Below are 21,769 nucleotides of genomic sequence, written 5' to 3'. Positions count from 1 at the left end.
TTAATGTGCTGAGAAGTTTGATATCAAACGTGTCAGTATTCAGTGTGTAGCCATTATGGTGCTGTGGAGTTTGTAATGACAACCTCCCAGCACCATATACTCTTAATGGCATCACTGCACTTACAGTGCACAGGAATGGCCCTAGATACTGTAGGGGTACAGGGCTCATGCACCTGTGCCCACACCACTGACATAGTTCTGCACCAAGATACTCAGTCTGCACAGACAGTGTGTGGGTGTCAGTGTGCAGGGCCCCCAAGGGTGGCACAATAAGTGCTGCAGCCCTTAGGGGTCTTCTCTGGTCACAATGCCCTGGGTACCTAGGGTACCATTTACCAGGGGCTGACATGTGGCCAGATATGCCAATTGGGGTTTAGCTTCAATACAGTTTTAGGGAAGGAACACAGGCCCTGGGCACCTGATTGTCAGGAGCCCAGGGCACACTCAGTCAAAGTACATCAGCAATTCAGCAAAAAGTGGGGGCATACCATGCAAGAAAGATGGCACTTTCTCACAGCTACCAACTGCCTGTATCAACAGATCGCATGAAGTGGACTAGCATATGAGACAGTGATACTAATTCGAATAGGTTTGGCTCACATATAGTGGACACATTCAAGACAATTCCTGGAGTCTTCTGTAGCCGAAACTGGTGAAGAATTTAGAGTATATCAGGGTCAATGTGGAATTAAAGACAGGTGATAAGACTCAGCAAATGCAGATTGTGAGAAATGCACTAGGGACCTTGCTGCTGCTTCTTCACTGTTCCTTTCTTCCATGGCCAACGTTTGCTCTCCTATGGCCAAGAGGGTCAGTTACAGCTTATGGGTCTTCTCGGCTTGTCTGCCCATCTGCTCTAACTGGGTCAGACTGTCGGTGGATGCTAAAGTACCTGCTCTGGACACGGTTGGGGATTTGGCTCCCGTAGGCTCATCCGTTCCTGGCACTGGAAGATCTGCAGGGCCATCCTCCTTATCTTCCTGTTCATCCATTACTGCTTCCCCTTCTGCCTCATCATCCTCTTGCTCCTGTGTGCAGGCCGGTAGCAGACTGACCTCCTCCCAGGCTATGAGGGTTACGTGGTACTCCACTTTTTTGGTTCCTTTTGTCATTTGCCAGCTTCAGCCCTTTCTACTTGCACAGCTTCTTCAGCTCTGCTCGTTGAGGCTCTCAGTGTTGCTCAAGTCCACTTCCATTCTCTAAAAAAAAAAGAAATCACATGAAAAAAGCTAGATGGTAGGAATGAAATGTATGAAAAATCAAAAATGGGCAATTAAAAATATGGTCATTTTGAAAAAGTTTGTGGTCAGATTATGAAGGAATTTTTTATTGTAACTTAAATCATTGAGAGCTACTGGGGAAAAACAAGTCCTGAATCCCACTGATAAACACCAATGTGTGAAATTGGATATTGAGGGTTGTAGGTACAGGCAACTACCACAATCCTTGTTAGGGCGAACCCTAAAAGTCACCAAATTATCATGAGCTCACACCCCTGGTAGCTATGGTTCACAGCAAACAGGCTTAACTTGGAGAAAATATGTAAAGTGTTTAAGCAGTACTAAAACAGTAATAAAGTTAAAATGCAAAACAAAACTTCCCCAAAACAAATTTGAAAAATAGAGTAAAATGTAAGAAACCAAATGAAAAATCCAATAAGAGGAACCTAAGATATGAATTCTTGAAGTTTTAAGTGATAAGGATATTAAATGTTGTGGTAGAACAGGAGCTAGGTACAATTTGAATCTGCTTGCAATGAAGCGCGGGCTAAATATACCAACCAGGTTTGTCCTGGTCAAAGATTTTTACCTTCTGACTTTAGACCTTTAAGTCCCAATACACCACATACGTACAATTCTAAAAACCCCTAGGACCTGAGGGGACACAAATGGGATCCATCCAGCTCTCCTGTATATCAGGTTTAGATGGGTCATCTCTGCCTATTCTGGTCAGCCTTTGTTGGATCCTGGGAACTGTTTACACATCACCATACAAGGGAGCCATCAGCAGCAAAGTGACAGTTGGAAGGCACCGAAAGGCCTTAGAAGCTTTAGGGAGGCAAAAAGTAACTTTTCAAAGTTACCTTTTCTGTAATTGGCAAAATGTGATTTTACCATTAAATTAGATTTAGTTTAACTATTAAAAAGAGTCCTTGAAATATTTCTCTAGTTGTTTCCTAGGAGGAAATGACATTTATTAAACTGATTATTATATCCAAATGCTAACACTGTGCAGTGAAAATAGCTCTATGAGGCTTTTCACTTTAAGGACATGTTTAACATTAATCTTTTACATGTCCTACCCTTACATACCATGCACCCTGCCTTAATGGACAGAAAGGTCTATTTAGGGGTGAACTATTAATATTTAAAAGGAGGATTTAGATCTGTCAAAAGTGGTTATTTTGACTGGTCATATTTTCAGTTAATACCTGAACCACTGTTCTACACATAGCAGGCCTGCAGTCATATCTGTCCTGTCACTGCTTTGGTAGCACAACGCCACTGGTGATATTTAACTTACAGGCCCAGGGTATAGTTTAGTCACCATAAACTAGGGAATTATAGGTAAGTTAACTATGGCAATTTCATAATGATGACATGGGGAGCACAGGCTCTTTACCCCTGGTTAGCAGGGGTAAAGTGCACAGAGTTCTAGAACCAGCAAAAACAGTCAAGGCAAACATTAGGAACCACCCGTGCGTGACAACAACTGGAGGCTGAGCTAGAGGTGCAGTAGTGTCACTTAGCAGATCTCCAAGGCTCTGAGGTGTTTTCCCTGGGGGTGCCGGAGGGGTACTCTGGGCTCAGGAGGAGGTGCAGTCAACCTGGGCGTGGGTCCCTTCTATCCTTCATTTCATGCTCTCAGTGGGGAAATCGGTAACTAATCACCAGGATATCCTGGGGGTTGTAGGTAGAACACCTCCAGGTGATGTATTGTGCAGGAGAGATGGATCCCCCAGGGCAGATTGAAATGTTCATGACAGACGTGGGGTTGCCTACCTTGGCTCCAGATCTTGTGCAGGACCTGGAGAGCAAGATTTCCTTTGAGGAAGGTTGGGATGGATTCCCTGTGGAATGTTATCAGATTTCACTACACTTAGGGAAAAATTGCTAGAGGCTCTCCAGGAGGCTCGGGCGAACGGTATACTTCTGCATACCATGAGGAAGGGTATTATCTGCCTTCCACTAAAGCCTGGGGGTGACGTGGCTAACCCTTCGTCGTACAGATCCATCACAATGCTCAACACAGAGGTCAAAATTCTATGTAAACTGTTTGCATCACGCTTGGGGGGGGGGGGAGAGATTTACAAACTGGTGCACGAAGACCAATGCAGCTTTATGTAATGTTTCAGCTACATGCACCTTTCTTTTGCAAACTGAATAGCTTACTTATTTCCCAAGTCTGGGCCGGGCGACATAGTAGAGTGGCATTTGCGGCCCGCAAGTGTGATATGGAGGGCAGAGAACTTGTTATACCAGACACATGCACTATTATGAGACAATCCTACAGTATACGGCAAGGTGGCTGGCAGAACCGGATAATTGGGATGTGGTAAATAAATAATTAATTACCGGTACTATTTTTCATATCATCAATAAAACAGGTAGCTCAATAAATAAGAGTCAGGATTCGAGGTATCTTGAGTCGTCAGGCTTTAATCAGGCATAAAGGACAGGAACAGGACAGCCTGTACGGGAAGGGAATGAAGGAAGAAAGGCAGCTGCCTCGGGTCGGACAAGGGAATAATGCGGGACTGGGATAACTTTTAATATGGGTGCACAATATATATATACTTAAACAAAATACATTACATTCAATACAGTAGGCGTAGCAGTAGGCGTGACTCGTAGCAGTCGCGAAAGATAAGGGCAAAATGATGTAACAAGAAGGCGTGTACAGGGCGTATACATAGACATGTGATGTAAACGTAACAGAATATGTCATAAACGGGGCGGAAACATGGAGGGGGCTACCTGAGCAGCTGGGACCTCTAACCTAGTGGTGCGCGCAAACGGGCAATGACGTGTTACCAGGGAGAACTGGGGGCTATGACTTCTGCGCTGGAAGAGGAGACTAAAGTCTGGAGTGTCAGAGCGACATGTACCCAAGGCATATCTGGTATCTGGTGTTTAGAGTACATATTGATAGAATCCAAAAGTTATCAGGGCAAAGGCTACTAGACATTAGGACTGATGCGTGCATAATTCTACATGTATTGTGTGTGCGAGGAATATTCTATGAATATTAATACAGTATTTCTCTTACATGGAGACATAAAGGCTAGACCATGACGGAAACTATTGATGCGATTCAGTAGCTTAGGAATGCAGAGAAGGAGGACTGGACTGATAACTAGAATCATAACATACTCTTGGCAGACTGGGAGGCAGAGCCAGGCCGGGCCGGGCACTGCGAGGCATGAAAGTAAGCTAGGGGTCAGGGATGCAGGTGGGGGCTGTATCGCTCCTCGGAGAGGGTTCAGGAGACAGGAGCTGAATCTGAGTCCGGGCCCTTTTGAGGCCTAGACACGGGGACAATTCAATGAATTAACGTGACACTGTGAAATGTGGCAACGTAGGTTTACATAGGCCTAATATTCGTTGCTTTCATGAAGACTGGAAACTGGCATACTAGAGATGGACACAACTGTAGTTGCGTTTTTAATCGATCAGAGGGGAATACATGCATATCGATCATGCACATATAACATAAGATGGGGAACACGTAGGCACATACAACATGGCAAAATTTACTTTTCCACAGGGAGAAGAGAGTGTTCCTTGACATGCTAGGGGACGACACACTGGCACGCTTGCAGTTGCAGAGGGGGGGGGGGTCAGTCTGAGCATGCGGTCCCATACGTGGTGAGGCAGGCTGTAACAATTTGGGAGGCAGTGGTGGGAAAGGTGTTACTCTGGGCCCCCTTTGATAAGGAGCTTTGTCTTTGGGACCTTGCCCATTTTAGGGCAATTGATGGGGACATGTCCATGGATATCTAGAAGGCGGGGTTGCCGGGTGGCTGGAGACTTATACCCCAAGGAGGTCTTCATCTCGTTTCAGGAGGCTTGGGAGACCTTAGAAGTGGGACCTACCCACTCCCTCCATTATGCCAAGTTGGAAAGCGCTACAGGCTGATTTCTCTGTGGCTTCCCTGCCCTCCCTGATGTTGGGCTGTCTGCTTCAATGGGGAGAGGGGAGGCATCTCATTTCCTTATTTTACAAGGCGATCCATGGCGATATGGTACCGTCCCCCATACGACTCAAGAGGGGCCTGGGAGCGTGAGCTGGGCGAGTCTGTTGAGAATGCTGACTGGGTAAGTGCACGTACATTGGCTAGGAGGGTGTCCTGTAAACCTAGGTTCGAGTTACTCCGTTTTGATTTTATACATTGTACCGATGTGACTCCTAGGCACTTCAACAGGAAAGAGGTAGGTGCGATGTGCAGAGCTGGGAGCCACCTTTTTGCTCTTGGCCTGGGCATTTGCTGTGGTTCAGGGATTCTGGAGGGATGTAGGGCCTAAAATAGCAAAGACGACAGACATTGTAATTTCTCTGACTTCACTGGCCTGCCTCTAAGGAGTGGTGGTAAATCACAGGGGTATGAAGATCCACTATAGGTTGGCCCAGCTTGCAGAGTTATTAGCCAAAAGGAGGGTGGCCGTGGGTTGGATGGGCACCAGAGCACTGTTAGTGTCTTCATGGCAGCGGGATCTTCTTGAATGGTGGGAGGGGGGGGTCGGAGTAGATGCATATGCATATCACCCTTACTGATGAAGGTGCCTCGGATGAGATCATTTGTGGGGGTCTCTTAATACATTTTCTGATGAGATTGGCTTGGCGGAGGGCTCTAACGAAGTGGGGAGATGGAGATGTCCGTACCATTTGTACAATGGTAATGGGACTATGGTAGCCAAGCATGTATAACTGTAATGTTCATTGAATAGTTAGCTTAATGACTTGGCCCCAATGTGCTCTTGTCTCCTAGTCATTCTGTGTCTGGTATTTCAGTTCAGCTGTGTATATTGCTCTCTGAATGTATTATCATGACATATGGCTGGAGTCTCTTCCCCTCACAGAATGGAGCCACGCACTGCTTGATTGTTTATTGTATAAAACAAAATCATCAAAAGGAGTGAAACAAATAGATAAAATAAAGAAGAATCTTTTCTCTCATCTCTAAAGCCCCAGAACGGATTTAGACAGTAGAAATGTTTGCTAGTTGTGCCCTCTTTGACAGATGACTGAATGACAAACAAAGGTATCACTAATGCCATTGCCAGAGCTAGGATTTACTATTGAGAGGGCAGAGTTTGAGAATAGTTGGTCCTCAGGACTGGAATGGCCTTAGCGGGCATTGAGCGTTTTACGGGTAGGCCGGAAGGGTGGCGGGCGGTTTTGGAACAGTGGGGCCGTTTTTGTTACTGGGGGTCGGTTTTGCAGCAGTGCTGCAATATCGGCCACCTGTAACAAAAGCAACAACAGTGCTTAACGCTAACGCCCCCACCCCGGGCCGGTATGACTTAATTGCCAGGGCTGGTTTGTGTTCCCAGTCCAGCCGCCTTGGTTCTCTAAACTCCCCCACAACCTCAAGGACCACATGGACCATGACTCGATGTATCCAAAGCGGTTCTATTGAAGAGAATGACTGTAATTGTGGAATCAGAGGCTCGATTTCTTAAGGGAGGTGGGTTCTGACAAACGAATGCATTTCACGTGCACTTACAAGAAGGCAATGTGGAATGAAGGAATAGCCTACCAGATTTTCACCTTTAACCACCCAAAAATCAATCAACTAATTGAGAGATTAACAAGAATCTTAAACACATGACAGGTGCTTTGGAGCGAGTGCTCAGAGGGCATTGGGACATCCGCCTACAATGCTTAATTTTTGTATAGATATGTGGCACTGAAGGGTGTCAGTTTTAACCATTAGAACTTTTGATGGGCAGCCCATCGGCATCCTATCACCTTGAAGATGGAGTCACGGAAAAAGAACAGGTCTCCAACATATGATGTTTAGATCATGAGCTTGGCCTCAGAAGGAATATGGCTTAGTTGATGCACAAACTGATAAGTAAATGTTCAGGGCATCAAGGATAAGGAACAGTGTGTCCAGAAGGCAAGGCTGACTGGCCACAAAGAGGGAAAAAGAGTCACAACCACCAGGGGTTGTGGGTGGCACTCATAACAGAGCTAGGAGAAGGAGACCACAGCCTTGAGAAAAGAGGCAAAGAGATGCACACCACTGCAGCTGGTTCAGCGACAAAAAAACTGGTGAGATGTTCTGTTCAGGGGTATGTAGAAGAGATTTTGTATAAATCAAAGAAGGAAATGACCAATAATGACACCCACTACCGAAGTACCACATGCACATAAAGAGGCACCATGAGCAGAATAGGATCATACAGAGAAGGTAGAAGCATCACAGTAAACTGCTAGAAAACACGCCTATTAGCGACAAATGCAGGAGAGCATTAATGAAATACTATATGGAACAAACCTAACAGTTGCAGACACTCAATGCAACTTTGGCAGCAAAAAATAACTCACAGACAAACTTGGATACATATTTAAAATGCTCACAAGCACATACAAAAATACCACACAAGACATATGGAGGCAAATAGAAACAGGTCTGAACCCTCAGTAAAAGAAATGCTTCAGATCAAACAAAGAAAACTCCAGGTAATCAAATGCCACAATCGAAATCCACTGACCCAAAACAATTGTACAAGACAGAGTTAAGATTACGCAGGAGTTTTTGCAATTTTTTCCTGAGGAAATAAAGGAAGACCTAAGCACTATCAAAATAGATCTTCAATGCTGCTTCAAACATTTGGTGAAAGAATTGCGAGTAGAAGACTTTCAAAGAAACATCGATGACAGATCTGACGAACCGTATCAGATGTGTGGGAACGGTCCAACCTCTGCAGGAACAGAATAAGAATCTTAGTCTCAAGGAAACATATTGTTAAAACAGATCGCAATGAAATAAGATCTACATTAGAGGTATCCACCAAAGGGCAGATGAAAAAAAAAGTGATGTAGTAAGGGATATGTAACACTCTCTTCGAGTAGGACCAAAAGAACCACCACCACCACACACAGAGCTGGACATGTGTACCAAACTGCCTCTTGATATGCTAACTTGCATGCCCTTCTTCCAAGAATAAGAAGACTCTTCGCTCTGGCTCTTAATGCCCATGACCTAACATTTTCAGCACCATAAATATCAACATAATCAAGATATTGCGCCATCAGTGCTAAAAAAAGAAGAGAGCTCCAAGAAGTGGCTGAATTTCTCCACTCCAGAAAAAACTGCATATCAGTGGGATCATCTTTTTTGTATCATCTTTAAATGGAAATGTAACTGAACATGAACAATACCCAAATTGCTGACATCAGTAAAGGACATCCTGGGACATACTTGTGATGGACACAGAGTTCAAACACTCTCCATGGTGCACAGAACCAAAGCAAGACAAACTGAGATAGAGAAAAGTAAGACATCTGTGTAGAAAATCCGTCTTTTGTGTATGGTCACCAGCATTCATTACCTTTTCGCTGAATACTATATTTTTGCAGACTTTAGAAATCTGTGCCCTTTATCCCCTGCTAACCAGAGGTAAAGTGTCTGTGCTCCCCCTTCACACAGGGCTGAATTGGTGTATTTAACTTGCCTAGAAGTCTATAGATTACGGTTCAAGATGTATTGAGGGCCTCGAAGTGAATTGCCACACGTAGACTGCAGCAAATATTATGCAATCCAGTATAGTGGCAGTGCATGCCTGGTTTCAGTCCTTCCATAGTATGTTCACTGTTAAAGTACAAATCATGCACCGTGACCTTTCAAAATAAACCCTTTTTCATCGATAAAAATGTTTTTCTTTTATATAATAAGCTACTCCTGCATAGGCTTTGTAGCCCACAAGGCAGGGTGCATTGTATTTCACCCCTTCGCTGCAGGGGTAATTCCCCCACGGTGCGGGGGGTTGAGCGCGGCGCAGCGGTGCTCGTGACAAGCTCAGCTCGTCATGAGTCACAGTGGAGCTGTGCTCATGACGAGCTGGGCTAGTCACAACCCCGCCCACAAATTAATTTGCCCGCACAGGCGGGGAATCAATCGCGCGTGGGAAGCGCGGAGCCGTTATGACGAGCCCAGCTTGTCATGAGCACAGCTCCATTGTGACTCATGACGAGCTGGGCTCGTCATGAGCACCGAAGGAGTTAAAAGCAGGAGATGCATAGTAATTAAAAATCCAATAAATTAAGTCAGATTTTTTATAAATATAAGGGAAAGGCACATTTTCCCTCCCTGAAATTCCCGAAGGCTAATTTACATTAGCGCTCCAGCAGTAGCCCAGCCAGCTATTAGCCTTAAATGGGTGTGAGAAAAGTGTGCAATGCCTCTCAGGAGCAAACGACAGGCTGACCTGAATGGGCTGTGACTTCTATGAACTCCACAGAATATGCAGAATAGGGGGATCCTTATTGACTCTACAGTGTCAACTCCTGCTTGGCAAGGCTGTTGAGCAACATGTAACACCTGGTGCACATTTAAAATGGAGAGAACAAGATGCCAAGACAACTGTTGTGTATCCAATTTTTGGTTGCTGGAAGACCTTGCTTTTGTTCAACCAGATTTCAGTCTCTGGGTCTGTTGTGGGTGCAGAGTCTGCCTTAAACTGGATTTTAGTGTCATATGAGAGACTGCACTAGGATTTCCACTGGGCACTCCACAAACCCCCCCCCCCCAGCCATCAGAGCCCAAGTTTAGTGAGGCTGAAAACTTCCCCCCACTTGGATTTCTCCAACACGTGGCCTGTTTGCAGTAAGGTAAACAGGAACTGCTGTGAAACAGGGTAGGTCAGGGCCTGGGAACTTCTACCACACTGGTTAGGGAGGGGTCACAAGTCAAGATACCGCCTAGCTGATGGCAGGCATAAATGTGGCAGCTCTAGGCACCCACTTTAGAACACTTTCCGGAACCATAGAAGATTAGAAGAGGGCTGCACCTTTTGTGTGAGACCTAAGAGGAGCCCTGGAGGACAGAACTTGCACCTTCTTGTAGACAGGACAAAAAATGGACTCCAACGGTCAGTTGGCTGACCTGTGTGGCTATGTAGAGGCTACAAGAGACCTTTGCCTAGAAGTAACCAGGTGGATCAGGTCTGTCCTTCTGCCCATGCTCACTGACACAGATTATAAGCAACTCAGATTTTATCCCAGGAACGATGAAGACTCCTTCTCCAAGTAGAGGATCGGGGTGGCAATATGATAGCAGGAGAGTTCTTTGATGAAGACTTATGTGGAGAGATTCATGTATGTCCAAATAAGGTACATAGTACTACATGCATCAATGAGAACTCACATTTTCAACTTTGAACGAGAGATAGATTTTGAGCGAGGTAGGTGATAATCAGTTTTACGAGTTGTGCAAGGTACTCTTGTATAAGAACATATCCACTAAATCCTCAGGACAGAAGAGGTGGGAGAAAGAACTTGGCCAAATTCTTACGGCACCATTGCTGTAAATGCAGTGACCAAAGAGGCACTAGTGAAACACATCCTCCAATTATACTACACACTTTTACAACTTCAAAAGTGGTATAATCGTATGTCTAGCCTGTTGGACGTGAAGAAAAAGCAGACACACTGACATATCTTCTGGGGAACGTCCACTGTTACAAACCTTCTGAGCCAAGGTCCTTGTTATTTTTAAGCGCAAATTCCTTAACAAATGGCGAAAAGCATACTCTTTGTTAGGTCTGTATTAGGTTCAGCATTTCAGCACTTTATACATTATTCTACTGGTCTAAAACCTAGGGCCCGACAATTTTGTTTTTCATACTCTGACGACACTGCTAAATGCAAGCACGTTTGTATTCTGACTTAGAAGTGTCAGGCTAAATCTGTGGAGTTGTTCAAAAAAGCCTATGTTGACGTTTGACTTACCATATCTTTGTCCATGGCAATAGTTACTTGCACTTTATACTGATATGCACAATGAGGCTCTTTTGCTTTTAGGACTTGGAGAAACGAATATCTTTTTATTTCCAGCTATGCATCAGATCAAACACTTTTTTGTCTCAGAGTATAGCACGTTATATAACATCGCACCAGTGTAAAATCTTAGGTCCACATACACCGATCTTCTTATTCTGGAGATGCCGCTGAACGCTGTTAAATGTTTTTCTTCAGCCTGAGAAACCTTGGACTGAGATGGATGAACTGGTAAAAATTCTCGTTCAAACTATCGTTCCATGATACTTATGTCATGATAATAGTCATTTGCACTTTAAACTGGTATGTACACTGATGTCTTAGCTGTTTTCTTATCTACTTTTTTTAAGCATAAAGTGTCCAGGATTCTATAAAGAGACATTATTTATCTGTTCACCATCTTTTAATGTCCTATATCTGTACATCTTTTTAAATTATTTTGTCGGCAATTTAATTGACTTGATTGTCTAAATAAAGCATTTTTCAACAGTGCCGCCACCCTCTTCCTTTGGATCCTTGCCCGACGTGAACCACCAGTGCCCTCTCTTCACACCCTGACGTTGGCATTTCTGCCCAGGCGGTTTATGCTTAATTCTTCCATCAAGGCCACCTTTATAAGTCTCCAGCTAGTCCTATGCTGCTTGGTCCTCAAGGAAGGTAGCCTGTCCATCCACTATGACTTTGAGGTGGGTGGGAAACTGAAGCATATAGCAGACGCATGCTGTTGAATTACATTGAATATGTCGTACAAATGAATATTTCTCCTCCACTGAGCAATGTATCTAAAATCGATTCTTTGGATCGTGTTTTGCTTGGAAATCCTTTTCACACATCTGATGTTCAAAACTTAGCAAAGAACATGTTAGGTTATGTTACAATCATTTATAGAACGCACATACACCGATTGGTTTCTTGGCGCTGACATCAGCCTTCAGTGTTACTTCACTTGCTATTTTGCTGAGACTATACCATGTCCACATCTGTGACTTACAGCCACCGAAGAGTTAATTCAGCTCTCAGTGTTAGAATATTACTTCCCATCATGCTTTCAATAGGCTGTTGCCATGAGCGTGGCGTATACACCTGCAAAGAGAACGCCATGCATCCTTTTCTACATCACTTTCCATTACCGAGTGGACGCAAATTGAGGTGAAAGCAAATTATCAGCAAAAATTCTAGATGGCTGTTCGCATCAACAATTATGAACAAATTCAAGAAAATAAATAACATTTATAGAATGTTCAGAATCCATTTCCTCTATTTGGTCAAAAGAACATGATACGCATATATTTTTTCTATCTAGAAGACCACAGTATTGCCTTTAATGTATTGCTACACGTGACAGCAAAACCAATACTTTAAAACACAAAAACATACATTTTATTGCTATACAACCACCTTCATTTCTTGTACAAAATCACTTTTGCAATCACACCACAGACTCATTGCAGATATCCTTTTCGTTTTACTCTGCACCTTCATTAACCCTCTGTAGCCATTGTATCTCCAGATCAGCATCAGTGCTTTCCTTGGCTGAAATGGGGATACGCCTTACTGCACCCACAGAAAGGTGGCAACAACGACTGCAAGAAGCCACAAAATCACTCATTCCAGTAGGATGAGAGCAATATCAGTCCATGCGGATGAGGTTTTGGTAAGAGGAATAGGCCCAGGGTTACCTTCATAGAGTTAAAACTAGTTTACCAACCAATACCAACAAAGAAGGAGTCACTTCAAGGTACATTTTCAGGACAGCCAGGTTGCTTCTGTGAAGCTCATGAGATCAAAAAACACCACCCAGAGGCTCTGCTCAAACACCACCCAGAGGATCTTCCCAAACAACACCCACAGGTTCTTCTCAGAAGAATACCACCAGTCTTAAAGACTGAACTGAAAAAGCTAAAGAGAGTGTGGTACCTTTGGTCAAGCAATATAGCAAGTCATGGGCATCCGCATTAAGGTCAAAGCTTGGCACTGAAGAACTCCTCCTGATCTTTAAAGTCTTCACAGGTAATATAGGTTGGTCTGTTTAGTAGGCACCCACAATATGCGGAAGTCTTTAGTCGGTTCAATAGTGATGAAAATTAACTGAGACTTGAAGCACTGCCATGGTCTTAGAGTATCTGGTAATTGCCCTGGCAACACTGAAGTGGTTAGTGTTGCCTTTTTTGTTTGGTTCCCAGTCAAAATCTCTATCCAACATCCAAACTCACCCAGTCTCTTGCAGACACCCATGAGGAGGCTGCATTTGTGTTGAACGCTCCACGCTTTAGAAAGTGATGTTCACAAGGTTGGTGTTGACGAAGTCTACCCCACTCCAATTTAAAGAGCTTTGGATTGAGTAACTTTCCACCACTTCTGCTTAAGATGTATTGTATGCACCCACATTAGCATCAAGCAATCCCTCTGCCTAATGTTAAAGCTTGCGGTAGGCACCCACAGTGATATCAAAAAGTTTGGCATTGAATATTTGCCCTTGTTTGTCCAGCAAGTAGTACAGGGGTCGGTCCTTGATCTTAAGAGGGATAGCAGAGGGCACCTCACTGCGATGGGCCATGCAGGACACATGGCGCAGAGGCACTGTGAAGGACGAACCAGAGCCAAAAAGGGCAGATGTGCAGATTGTCACCTGCTGGCCACCGCGGTGAAGGAGGACCTGGCTCACTGAGCGACGTGAAAACAAGTACCCCGCTGCCACAATCAGGGAACCTGAAACAAGGTAAAATACATGGCAGTTCAAATCGGCGCACTGAAGTCACAGCAAATTTCACTCCTGCCCATGCACATTTAGAAAATTAAGCTGAAATACAGAACCCACAATATTTCAATTCACAGTATGTGCTATACACATCACCACCTATATCAGTAACGGTGTCCCTCAACTCCACTGTTTTCTTCTTGTCCAAACAAAAATTTTCTAATATTTTAAAGAACCAAATCATCACAATACACAGTGAAAGTTCACTTTCCCTCCTCTTATTTGCACATAGTTTAGGACATTCCATAACACAAAAAGTGAAAGTGTGACAACCACGGCCTTCCATTTTTTGCACACAGTGGGCGACAAATGTATTTTTTTACTGACAAGGATGGTCGGTAGTCTTGCCATCTCACGACCTTGTGGTTAATGTAGCCGTCGCCAGGAATTCGCATTTTCAATTTGAGAGGCAAGTGTTCGAGTAGCAGAGTCAAGGTTTAATTAACAGATTGGCCAAGCTTTGGACTAGGTTATAAGGAAGTGGTAAAATTAGGTTACCCAATAACTACAATCATGGTGCTTTAAATTTTTTTATCTCGAAGCTTGTGATCTTCAACATATGGAACAATGACATTCATGAAATGTTGACTGGAGTAAAGTAATCTATGCGAAGCAATACCCCATCATCTCCCTATAACACACTCTCCCTCACTCCTGGTTTTGGAGTACAGCAGGCTTGTGATTGCAGCGTAACTGCATCATCAAACCCTTGGCTTAGGATCGAACTTTTTTTTTTAACAAGATAGTTTTTATTGTTTTTCATAGTAGCAAGTTTTCAAAAACAAGAAGGAAAAAGCATGTGACCATCACTGTATGTTTTTATTTCTAAGGTTCTAAATATATTAGAAATGAGAGGCTGTAAGGCCCATGAGAAACGAAATAAGCAATAAGAGGGAAAACAGTAACAAGAGAGTAAATTCCCCCTTACCCTACTTTTCCCCGGGAAGATGTGCCTAAACTAGAGCCTTTGAGATGGGGTACGAACTATAACCATAGGGCATTCAATGCATTTCAGATTCATGTAAACGTTAAACAAAGAAAAGTGAATTATGCTTTTGTCATTAACTAGTGTTCGGGCTTATGTATACTGGGATTGTCAAAAAAGATTGAGGGCTTTCAGTCTCGGTGGGTAAGCCCAAGCCGGGTGACCTTCTCATAGAAAATGGCGCAAAGGCTCCCAATACGATTGATAGTTTAAGTTCTTCGATGAGCTTCCTAGATGGTTTCTCCATAGCCATGTGATGCCAAGGCCAGGCACAACACTGAGCATTATCGGGCGGTTCTGGGGCTTTCCAAGCAACAGCGTTAGCCGTTTTTGCTGCACCCGGAAATTTTCCAAATGATAAGTATGTCGCCTTTTGTCTGATACCATAATTCCTGTGATGTTACCCTAAATATGATAAATGACAGGTCTTTCGGGATTGAGTATTCCAGTATTGTTTTAACGGTTGTCAGCACTTCTCCCCAAAAGGGTTTTAACTTCACCTTCTATGTACCATATTCCCCCAACCATTTCCCACATTCTCGCCAGGATAGGGGACTGACCATGACACCCCCAAATATGGTTCTTACTGTAAAGCAAGGTCTATTAGAGGGTTTTATACAGGGCATTTTGAATGCTTACATTGGCAGAGGTCTCGGTTCCCAAGTCCTTGTGAGATTAGCTCATCCGGTCCAGTTTTTCACGTGGACTACATTTAGGGGCCACCAGGTGTTGCAGTTAAAAAACCGTCTCTTGCCCCTCACGATCCCAGGCATTGTCCTTGCAACCTCTGGCCTCAGAGGCTACAGGAGTAACGCTAGCAGTAGAGGGGAAGAAGGACTATGAAAGCACGGTTTACTTTTTACAAAGCCCACGTAACCCCTCCTCGTGGATTTAACAATGAGGAGTCAAGGAAGCTGTGTGATATTAAAGAAAGTTAGCAGGTGTAGGAAAGTGGGTTTCTGTTGCAGTAACCCCCCACTCTTCGCCAGATTTCTGATGCTAACTTAACTGAGTGTCCCCTGGGTTCCTGCCAATCAGGCCCCCAGGGGCCTGTGTTCTTTCCCTAAACTGTACCATTGGTTCCACAACTTGGCACACCTCTAGCCCACATACAAGTCCCTTGCCAAAAGTACCAGTAGAACCATGCCCCTGTGACCAGTGAGGGTCCCTTAGGGCTGCAGCGTGTATTGTGCCACCCAAATGACCCCACACCAAACACATAAACACTGCCATTGCAGGCTAAGGTTTGCGGTGTAGCAAATCTAAAAGAGTCGACATGGCACACATTCTTGGGGTGCCATGCCTACACACCACTGTCCGCGGCATAGGTAAGTTACCCCAATGGCATGCCTTACAGCTCTAAGGCAGGGTGCACTATATCACAGGTGAGGGCATAGCTGCATGAGCAATATGTCCCAACAGAGTCGGAGTCCATTTTTGGACACTGTAAGTGCAGTGAAGCCATTTTGAGTACATGGGCTGAGAGTTTGTCAACACGAACTCCACAGCTCCACAATAGCTTTACTGAAGACTGAGAAGTTTGGTATCAAACTTCTCAGCATAATAAACCCACACTGATGCCAGTGTTGGATTTATTATAAAATGCACTCAGGGGCCAACTTGGGGATGCACCCTAAAAACGTGACCAGATTTCGGACTTCATGGGGTGACAGCCTTTGTGCTTTCAGATGTCAGCAAGAAAGCCTGCTCTGAATGGAGGTGCTTCACACCTCCCCCTTGTAGGAACAGCAACAGTTGGCGGTGAGCCTCAAAGGCTCTCACCTTGTGTTATGCTGATTTGGGCAGCTCCACCTTGGTTTGGCGAATTGAGCCCAATAGGAATAGGGATGTGCCCCTCTCCCCAAAGGGAGAGGGCACCTAAACTGTGTAGTCATCCTAGGGGACAGTAGCCATTGGCTACTGCCCCCAGACCTCAGTAACATCCTTAAGGGTCTCCTTGAACCTGTTCCTCAGATTCAACAACCTATGAAAAAGAAGGACAGAAGAGCTGAGCAGCAGGGTTGTAGAAGACGACAACTGACTCGGCCCAGCCCTACTGGCCTATCTCCTCCTCCAGCGACCTTGCTCAAAGAAAACTGCATGTCCCACGGCCAGCAACTCTCCAGCAACTGCAGAGACCTGTGCTGCCTTCAATAAGGACCCTACCTCCCATGGACATCAGATTTGTCCAAAAAAAAAAACAACTCCCAGAAGGGATCCACTGACTCCTGGAACTGCAAATCCTCACCACTCTGCACTCCTCGCATTGAGTTGGCCCACTGATTCATAGACATCTCCCTGGTGATCTGGACCTGGGATTCAGAGTTGGCCGACCTCTCCTGAACTTCTCCACGACGCCTGCAGCCTCACCTTGAGGGGTCCCCCTGACAGCTACCAGATCCGGTAACAGAAACCCAACACCTAAAGACACCCCTGAACCCGCAGCACTCAGGCTTTAAGGTGCCCAACCAAGGTTGTCCAGACATCCCCCAACAATCCAACTTAGCTCTCAAGTCATTGGATTCCTTCAGCCAATCTTCTGGCCCGAGCCAGCAGCCTTTGTCTCCGACCGAGGACCTCCTTTGATTTCTATAGGTCGCCAGACACTCACTTTGCACCCGGCCACTCCAGTGCCGCTTGTGGTGTGGTTTTGGTGCTAACTTGTGGCCCCTACAGTGCTGTACTCAACTCCCACGGCCTGCGTTCCTGAATAGCAGGAACGTATCTGCAACCGGTGTCTCTTGGAGGTGCTCCGATAGGCTAACATTGGGCCCAGTGTCATCTGTACCCGGCGGACCCAGTGCCGCTGGTGGTTCAGTACCTACCTTGGTCCAACCCTTACCCAGTGTTGACCAAAACTCCGGAAGACTGAACTTGAAAGTCGAGTACTTACTGGTAATTTACTTACCTGTCTTTTCTCCCATCTGATTACTTTGGTTTCTCTCTGTATTGCACTCTGTTGATCCTGATAATAATACAAAGTATCGCTTTTGCTATTGACAAGTATTCAATGCACCTGTAAAGTATCCTGAATGCTTGCACAAACATTTGCCAACTGTATATTGAAAGTATTGCATTTTAGAGAAGTCTACCTATCTGTAACTGAGTTCTTCTACTTGGTTCCTAAAATAAAAGTAACTAAAGTAATATTTTTTTCAAACATTGGTCATTGAGTGTGTGTTCCTGCCTTGTACGAGTACGTACAACAAGTGCATTGATACTACCCTCGGATAAGTCTACATGCTCAGCCCAGCCACCACTAAATTGAGAGCAAGGTGTTATCTACTTTATCCTCTGCTATACCTTTGGGAACTCACTGAACTCTGTGCACACTAAACCTCTTTTTGGTATGGTATATACAGAGCCAGTTCCTACACAGGGTAAGCCCCAGCCATGACTTATTTCACGTGAAGAAGTCAGAACACATTCTTGGCCGGCACCAGTCGTATGAGTTGTAATGCCCTGGTGTTATGTTATAGCATTTCTGATGTGAAACGCACAAATATCTGAAGGCTTCCTGCAGTTAACCTCTGAAGTTTGACAGGGGAGCATCTTCTGTTTTTTCTGTACTTGTGGTAAAGGCAAGTACTGTAGGTATGGATGAAGGGAATGAATGCCAAGAATGGAGGAAAACAACAAGCTCTTATAATTGATTTCCAGGAGTGTTATGTATGTAAAACAAATCTGTTACAAACTGAAGTGCATTTGCAAAGCCATGTGCAGGACTCACTTCCGGAATGTGGAATGACAGAAGTCTAGAGGGAGGTGCCCAGAAAGCTCTACCATGTGTCAGTGAGGGCATAGCATGAGTTCTCTCAGTTGAGGAATGAGGTGCAAGGGGTAACCATTTTACTTCAAATGAGAAAGACAATTTTCCCAGTCCTCAATTTTTCTTTCACAATTCATTATTTCCAGGAGCATTACTATAATAGGATCAATTAAACTTAAACAATACTACAAGCCACAGAATGTTTTGTAAGGGTGGTGCAGAGTGATGCTGTGGTGGTGCAGAGTGATGCTGTGGTGGTGCAGAGTGAAACCCTCTCTCAATCCAGCTCTGCCACCCTCGCTCACCTCTTGGTCCCCTCCCAACTTACAACTCCCTCCCCTCCCGTCGTTTCTCCTACCCCCTTTCCTCTTCCCCCTTGATACGCCCTCCCGCTCTCTTACACCAAATATCTTCGCCCTTTCTCAACAACACTTGACTTTCCCCGTCCTCATCAATGTTTCTATTAATGATCTCCCAACTCGCCTTCCTCCTTTTTCCCTTCCCGCCGGCTCCCCCTCCCTATCCCCAAAGCTAACAGACTGCCCTCAATCACCTCGTAACACCCTCAACAATATAACCTGCTATGACCCCATGGTTCCTCTATCCCCAATTCTCCCCAGTCCCTTAACATCTCCCAGTCCCCCTCTTTCTCTCAACCTTCGAATGTCTTCCAGCCCTCCAATATATTTTTCCACCTTTCGCCCATCACAACTTCTGTCACACACACCTCCCCCTTTGCTTACCCTAAATCACCGTTACCCACAGTCTCCCCCATGCCTACTCAGGGGCCCCCCCTTATCACTAAACTCCAATTCGTGGCCACTCGTTCACCTCCAGAAGATCACACCTTGATGAATCCTCCCGCAACCTCCCCCAGCTCCAACTCCTCAGCCACTCCTCCAGCGTCACTTACCGACCCCCCGTCACCCCCTCTTCTAATAATGCTCTTCCCTCGACCCTCCTCCCCCCCTATGACACCCCTCTTGGCTCCCTGAAATTGCTTATATCCCCTGATACCCCCATACCTACCCAGACTCGTTCCCCAACACCTAACTTCCTTTGTGCAACCCCCCAAACCACTTGACAAACACCTCTCATTAAACCACCCCACATCCTCAACCCTATCCAACCACTCTTCCAGCTCCTCCGGACTCACTCACTTACCCCTTATCATCCCCCTGTGCTAATATCTCTCCCCCCTCTACCCTCCTACCTGCCATTCACTCACATCCTCCCCATCCCCTGATGCGCCCCCTCACCTAGCCCCCTGCCCAACTGTCCCCCTCACCTCACCCCCAACCCACCTCCTCTTCCAACGACACCCATCTCACACACTCCTTCGTCCCATCTATCATCTCACTTTTCTCCAGGTACCCCATCCATTAATAATTTTCCACCCCACCCACTTATCGGTCCTCTTAATCTGAATATATCCCATACCTCTTTTACTGATCCCTCCCCGCACTATAAGCCCCCCCTACACCCCCCTCCAGGCTTTCCCCCCTTCCACCCCATGCTATCCCCCTCCTTGATAACCCGTACTCTACCAATCTCTTTAATTTAACTGATACACTCTATGCCTCAATTCCCTCCCAATCACTCCATAAAGTCAAACTTCTACTTTCGTCCCTTGTTTTAGAACTCTCTTCTCTCAGAAATGATATCTCTCTCCTCCTCAAAGTCCATCCGTCCAATCCAGACCACACTTCTACGTTATCGGAATGCGCCGCACTGTTACTAGGCGATACTCAGCACAAGACGACCACTAACGGACCTCCTATTGTACTGACCTCCACCTGCACCCCTCCCCTCCCCTGTAAATTCACTGCACGAGCTAAGCATAATGAATACTCTCTTAGCACCACTACTAGCAACCATAACACATCCTCTCCGTCGAACCATGACACTAGCATCCTAACCGCAGAAATCAACTCTTCTAATACCCCCCCTCTCCATCCTCCCTCACCATCCCCTTTCCATCTACAATACCTATTATCTTAAATACGAACAGACTCCCCCCGCACCCAACATCTCCTAGACCTCCCCAAATACTTAGACCTATCCCCCCCTGTCCCATTACCCCTCCTCCTGTCTCTACTCCCCTCCGATGCATGTTGATTAATTGCAGATCTGCCTCCTGCCACGCTACTGAGATTGCGGAAACCATCCTCAGTGAAAATATTGACATCGCATTCCTTACAGAAACCTGGCTCACCTCCCACACCACTCCTATCCTTGACCTGCTTGTCCCTCCAGGCTTCTCTATTATCAGAAAAGATAGAAAAGAACAATTAGGTGGAGGACTTGCCCTGATCTTCAAGGACATATTCGACATATCGCCCGTCCTGCTCCAAGACCTTTCGTCCTTCGAATACCTTTGCGCTGACCTCTTTTCCTGGCTTGCCCTCCACTCGGCTACATACTATCTACCACCCGCCGGGAAACTGCCTACCCTTCTCCGAAGAGATGACTGACCTTATTGTCCAAGCATCGATCTCCCACTCCAAGAATCTCTTTCTGGGTGACTACAACATCCACTGGAACAACAAGCATTGGAAATGCAATAGGTCTCGCATTAGAAAAGTTGTAGTTATTGGTCTTGTAAATGACATATTTTATTTATTTGTTGGTTTTTAAAATTGCTAAATTGATGGCTTTGTCATTTACAATGCCAATAGTTATAACTTTCGCGAATGTGACACCTATAGCATTTGGAATGCAACATGTTTTGTATTTACGTCACTTAGATGGCAGCTCTGGTCGTTAGGCCACATCTCTAGAGAGCAGGAGAGTGCAGCAGGGGAGAGAAGCACAGCAATGCAATAGGTCTCGCATTAGGAAAGTTTGAGCTATTGGTATTGTAAAGGACACATTTTTTATTTATGTGCTTGTTTTGAAAATAGCGAAATTAATAGCTTTGTTATTTACAATGGCAATAGTTTTATCTTTCGCAAATGTGACACCTATTGTAACACAATATGTGTTGTGAGGGTGAGGGGTTGAGGGTGAGTGAGGGTGAGGGGTTGAGGGTGAGTGAGGGTGAGGGTGAGTGAGGGTGGGTGAGGGGTTGAGGGTGAGTGAGGGTGAGGGTGGGTGAGGGTGAGGGGTTGAGGGTGAGTGAGGGGTTGAGGGTGAGTGAGGGCGAGGGGTTGAGGGTGAGGGTGAGTGAGGGTGAGGGGTTGAGGGTGAGTGAGGGTGAGGGTGGGTGAGGGTGGGTGAGGGTGGGTGAGGGTGGGTGAGGGTGAGTGAG

At 45.3% G+C, this 21,769-nt stretch overlaps 1 protein-coding gene across 1 annotated transcript in view; it reads right to left on the bottom strand.

The window, feature by feature from the left end:
• Positions 1 to 12,361: 12,361 nt before the first annotated feature.
• The window catches only part of TMEM223 (transmembrane protein 223), a 20,792-nt gene continuing 11,384 nt past the window's right edge, over positions 12,362 to 21,769 (bottom strand). Inside the window, exon 2 of the mRNA XM_078662111.1 lies at positions 12,362 to 13,716. Within this exon, the coding sequence (XP_078518237.1) occupies positions 13,424 to 13,716 (293 nt within the window). The 3' untranslated portion in view covers positions 12,362 to 13,423. The remainder of the gene's footprint in view (positions 13,717 to 21,769) is intronic.

The sequence above is a fragment of the Lissotriton helveticus genome, chromosome 9, assembly GCF_964261635.1.
Source record: "Lissotriton helveticus chromosome 9, aLisHel1.1, whole genome shotgun sequence".
Taxonomy (NCBI): domain Eukaryota; kingdom Metazoa; phylum Chordata; class Amphibia; order Caudata; family Salamandridae; genus Lissotriton; species Lissotriton helveticus.
Note: the sequence above shows the minus strand (reverse complement) of the source record. Positions and strands in the feature narration are given on the sequence as shown.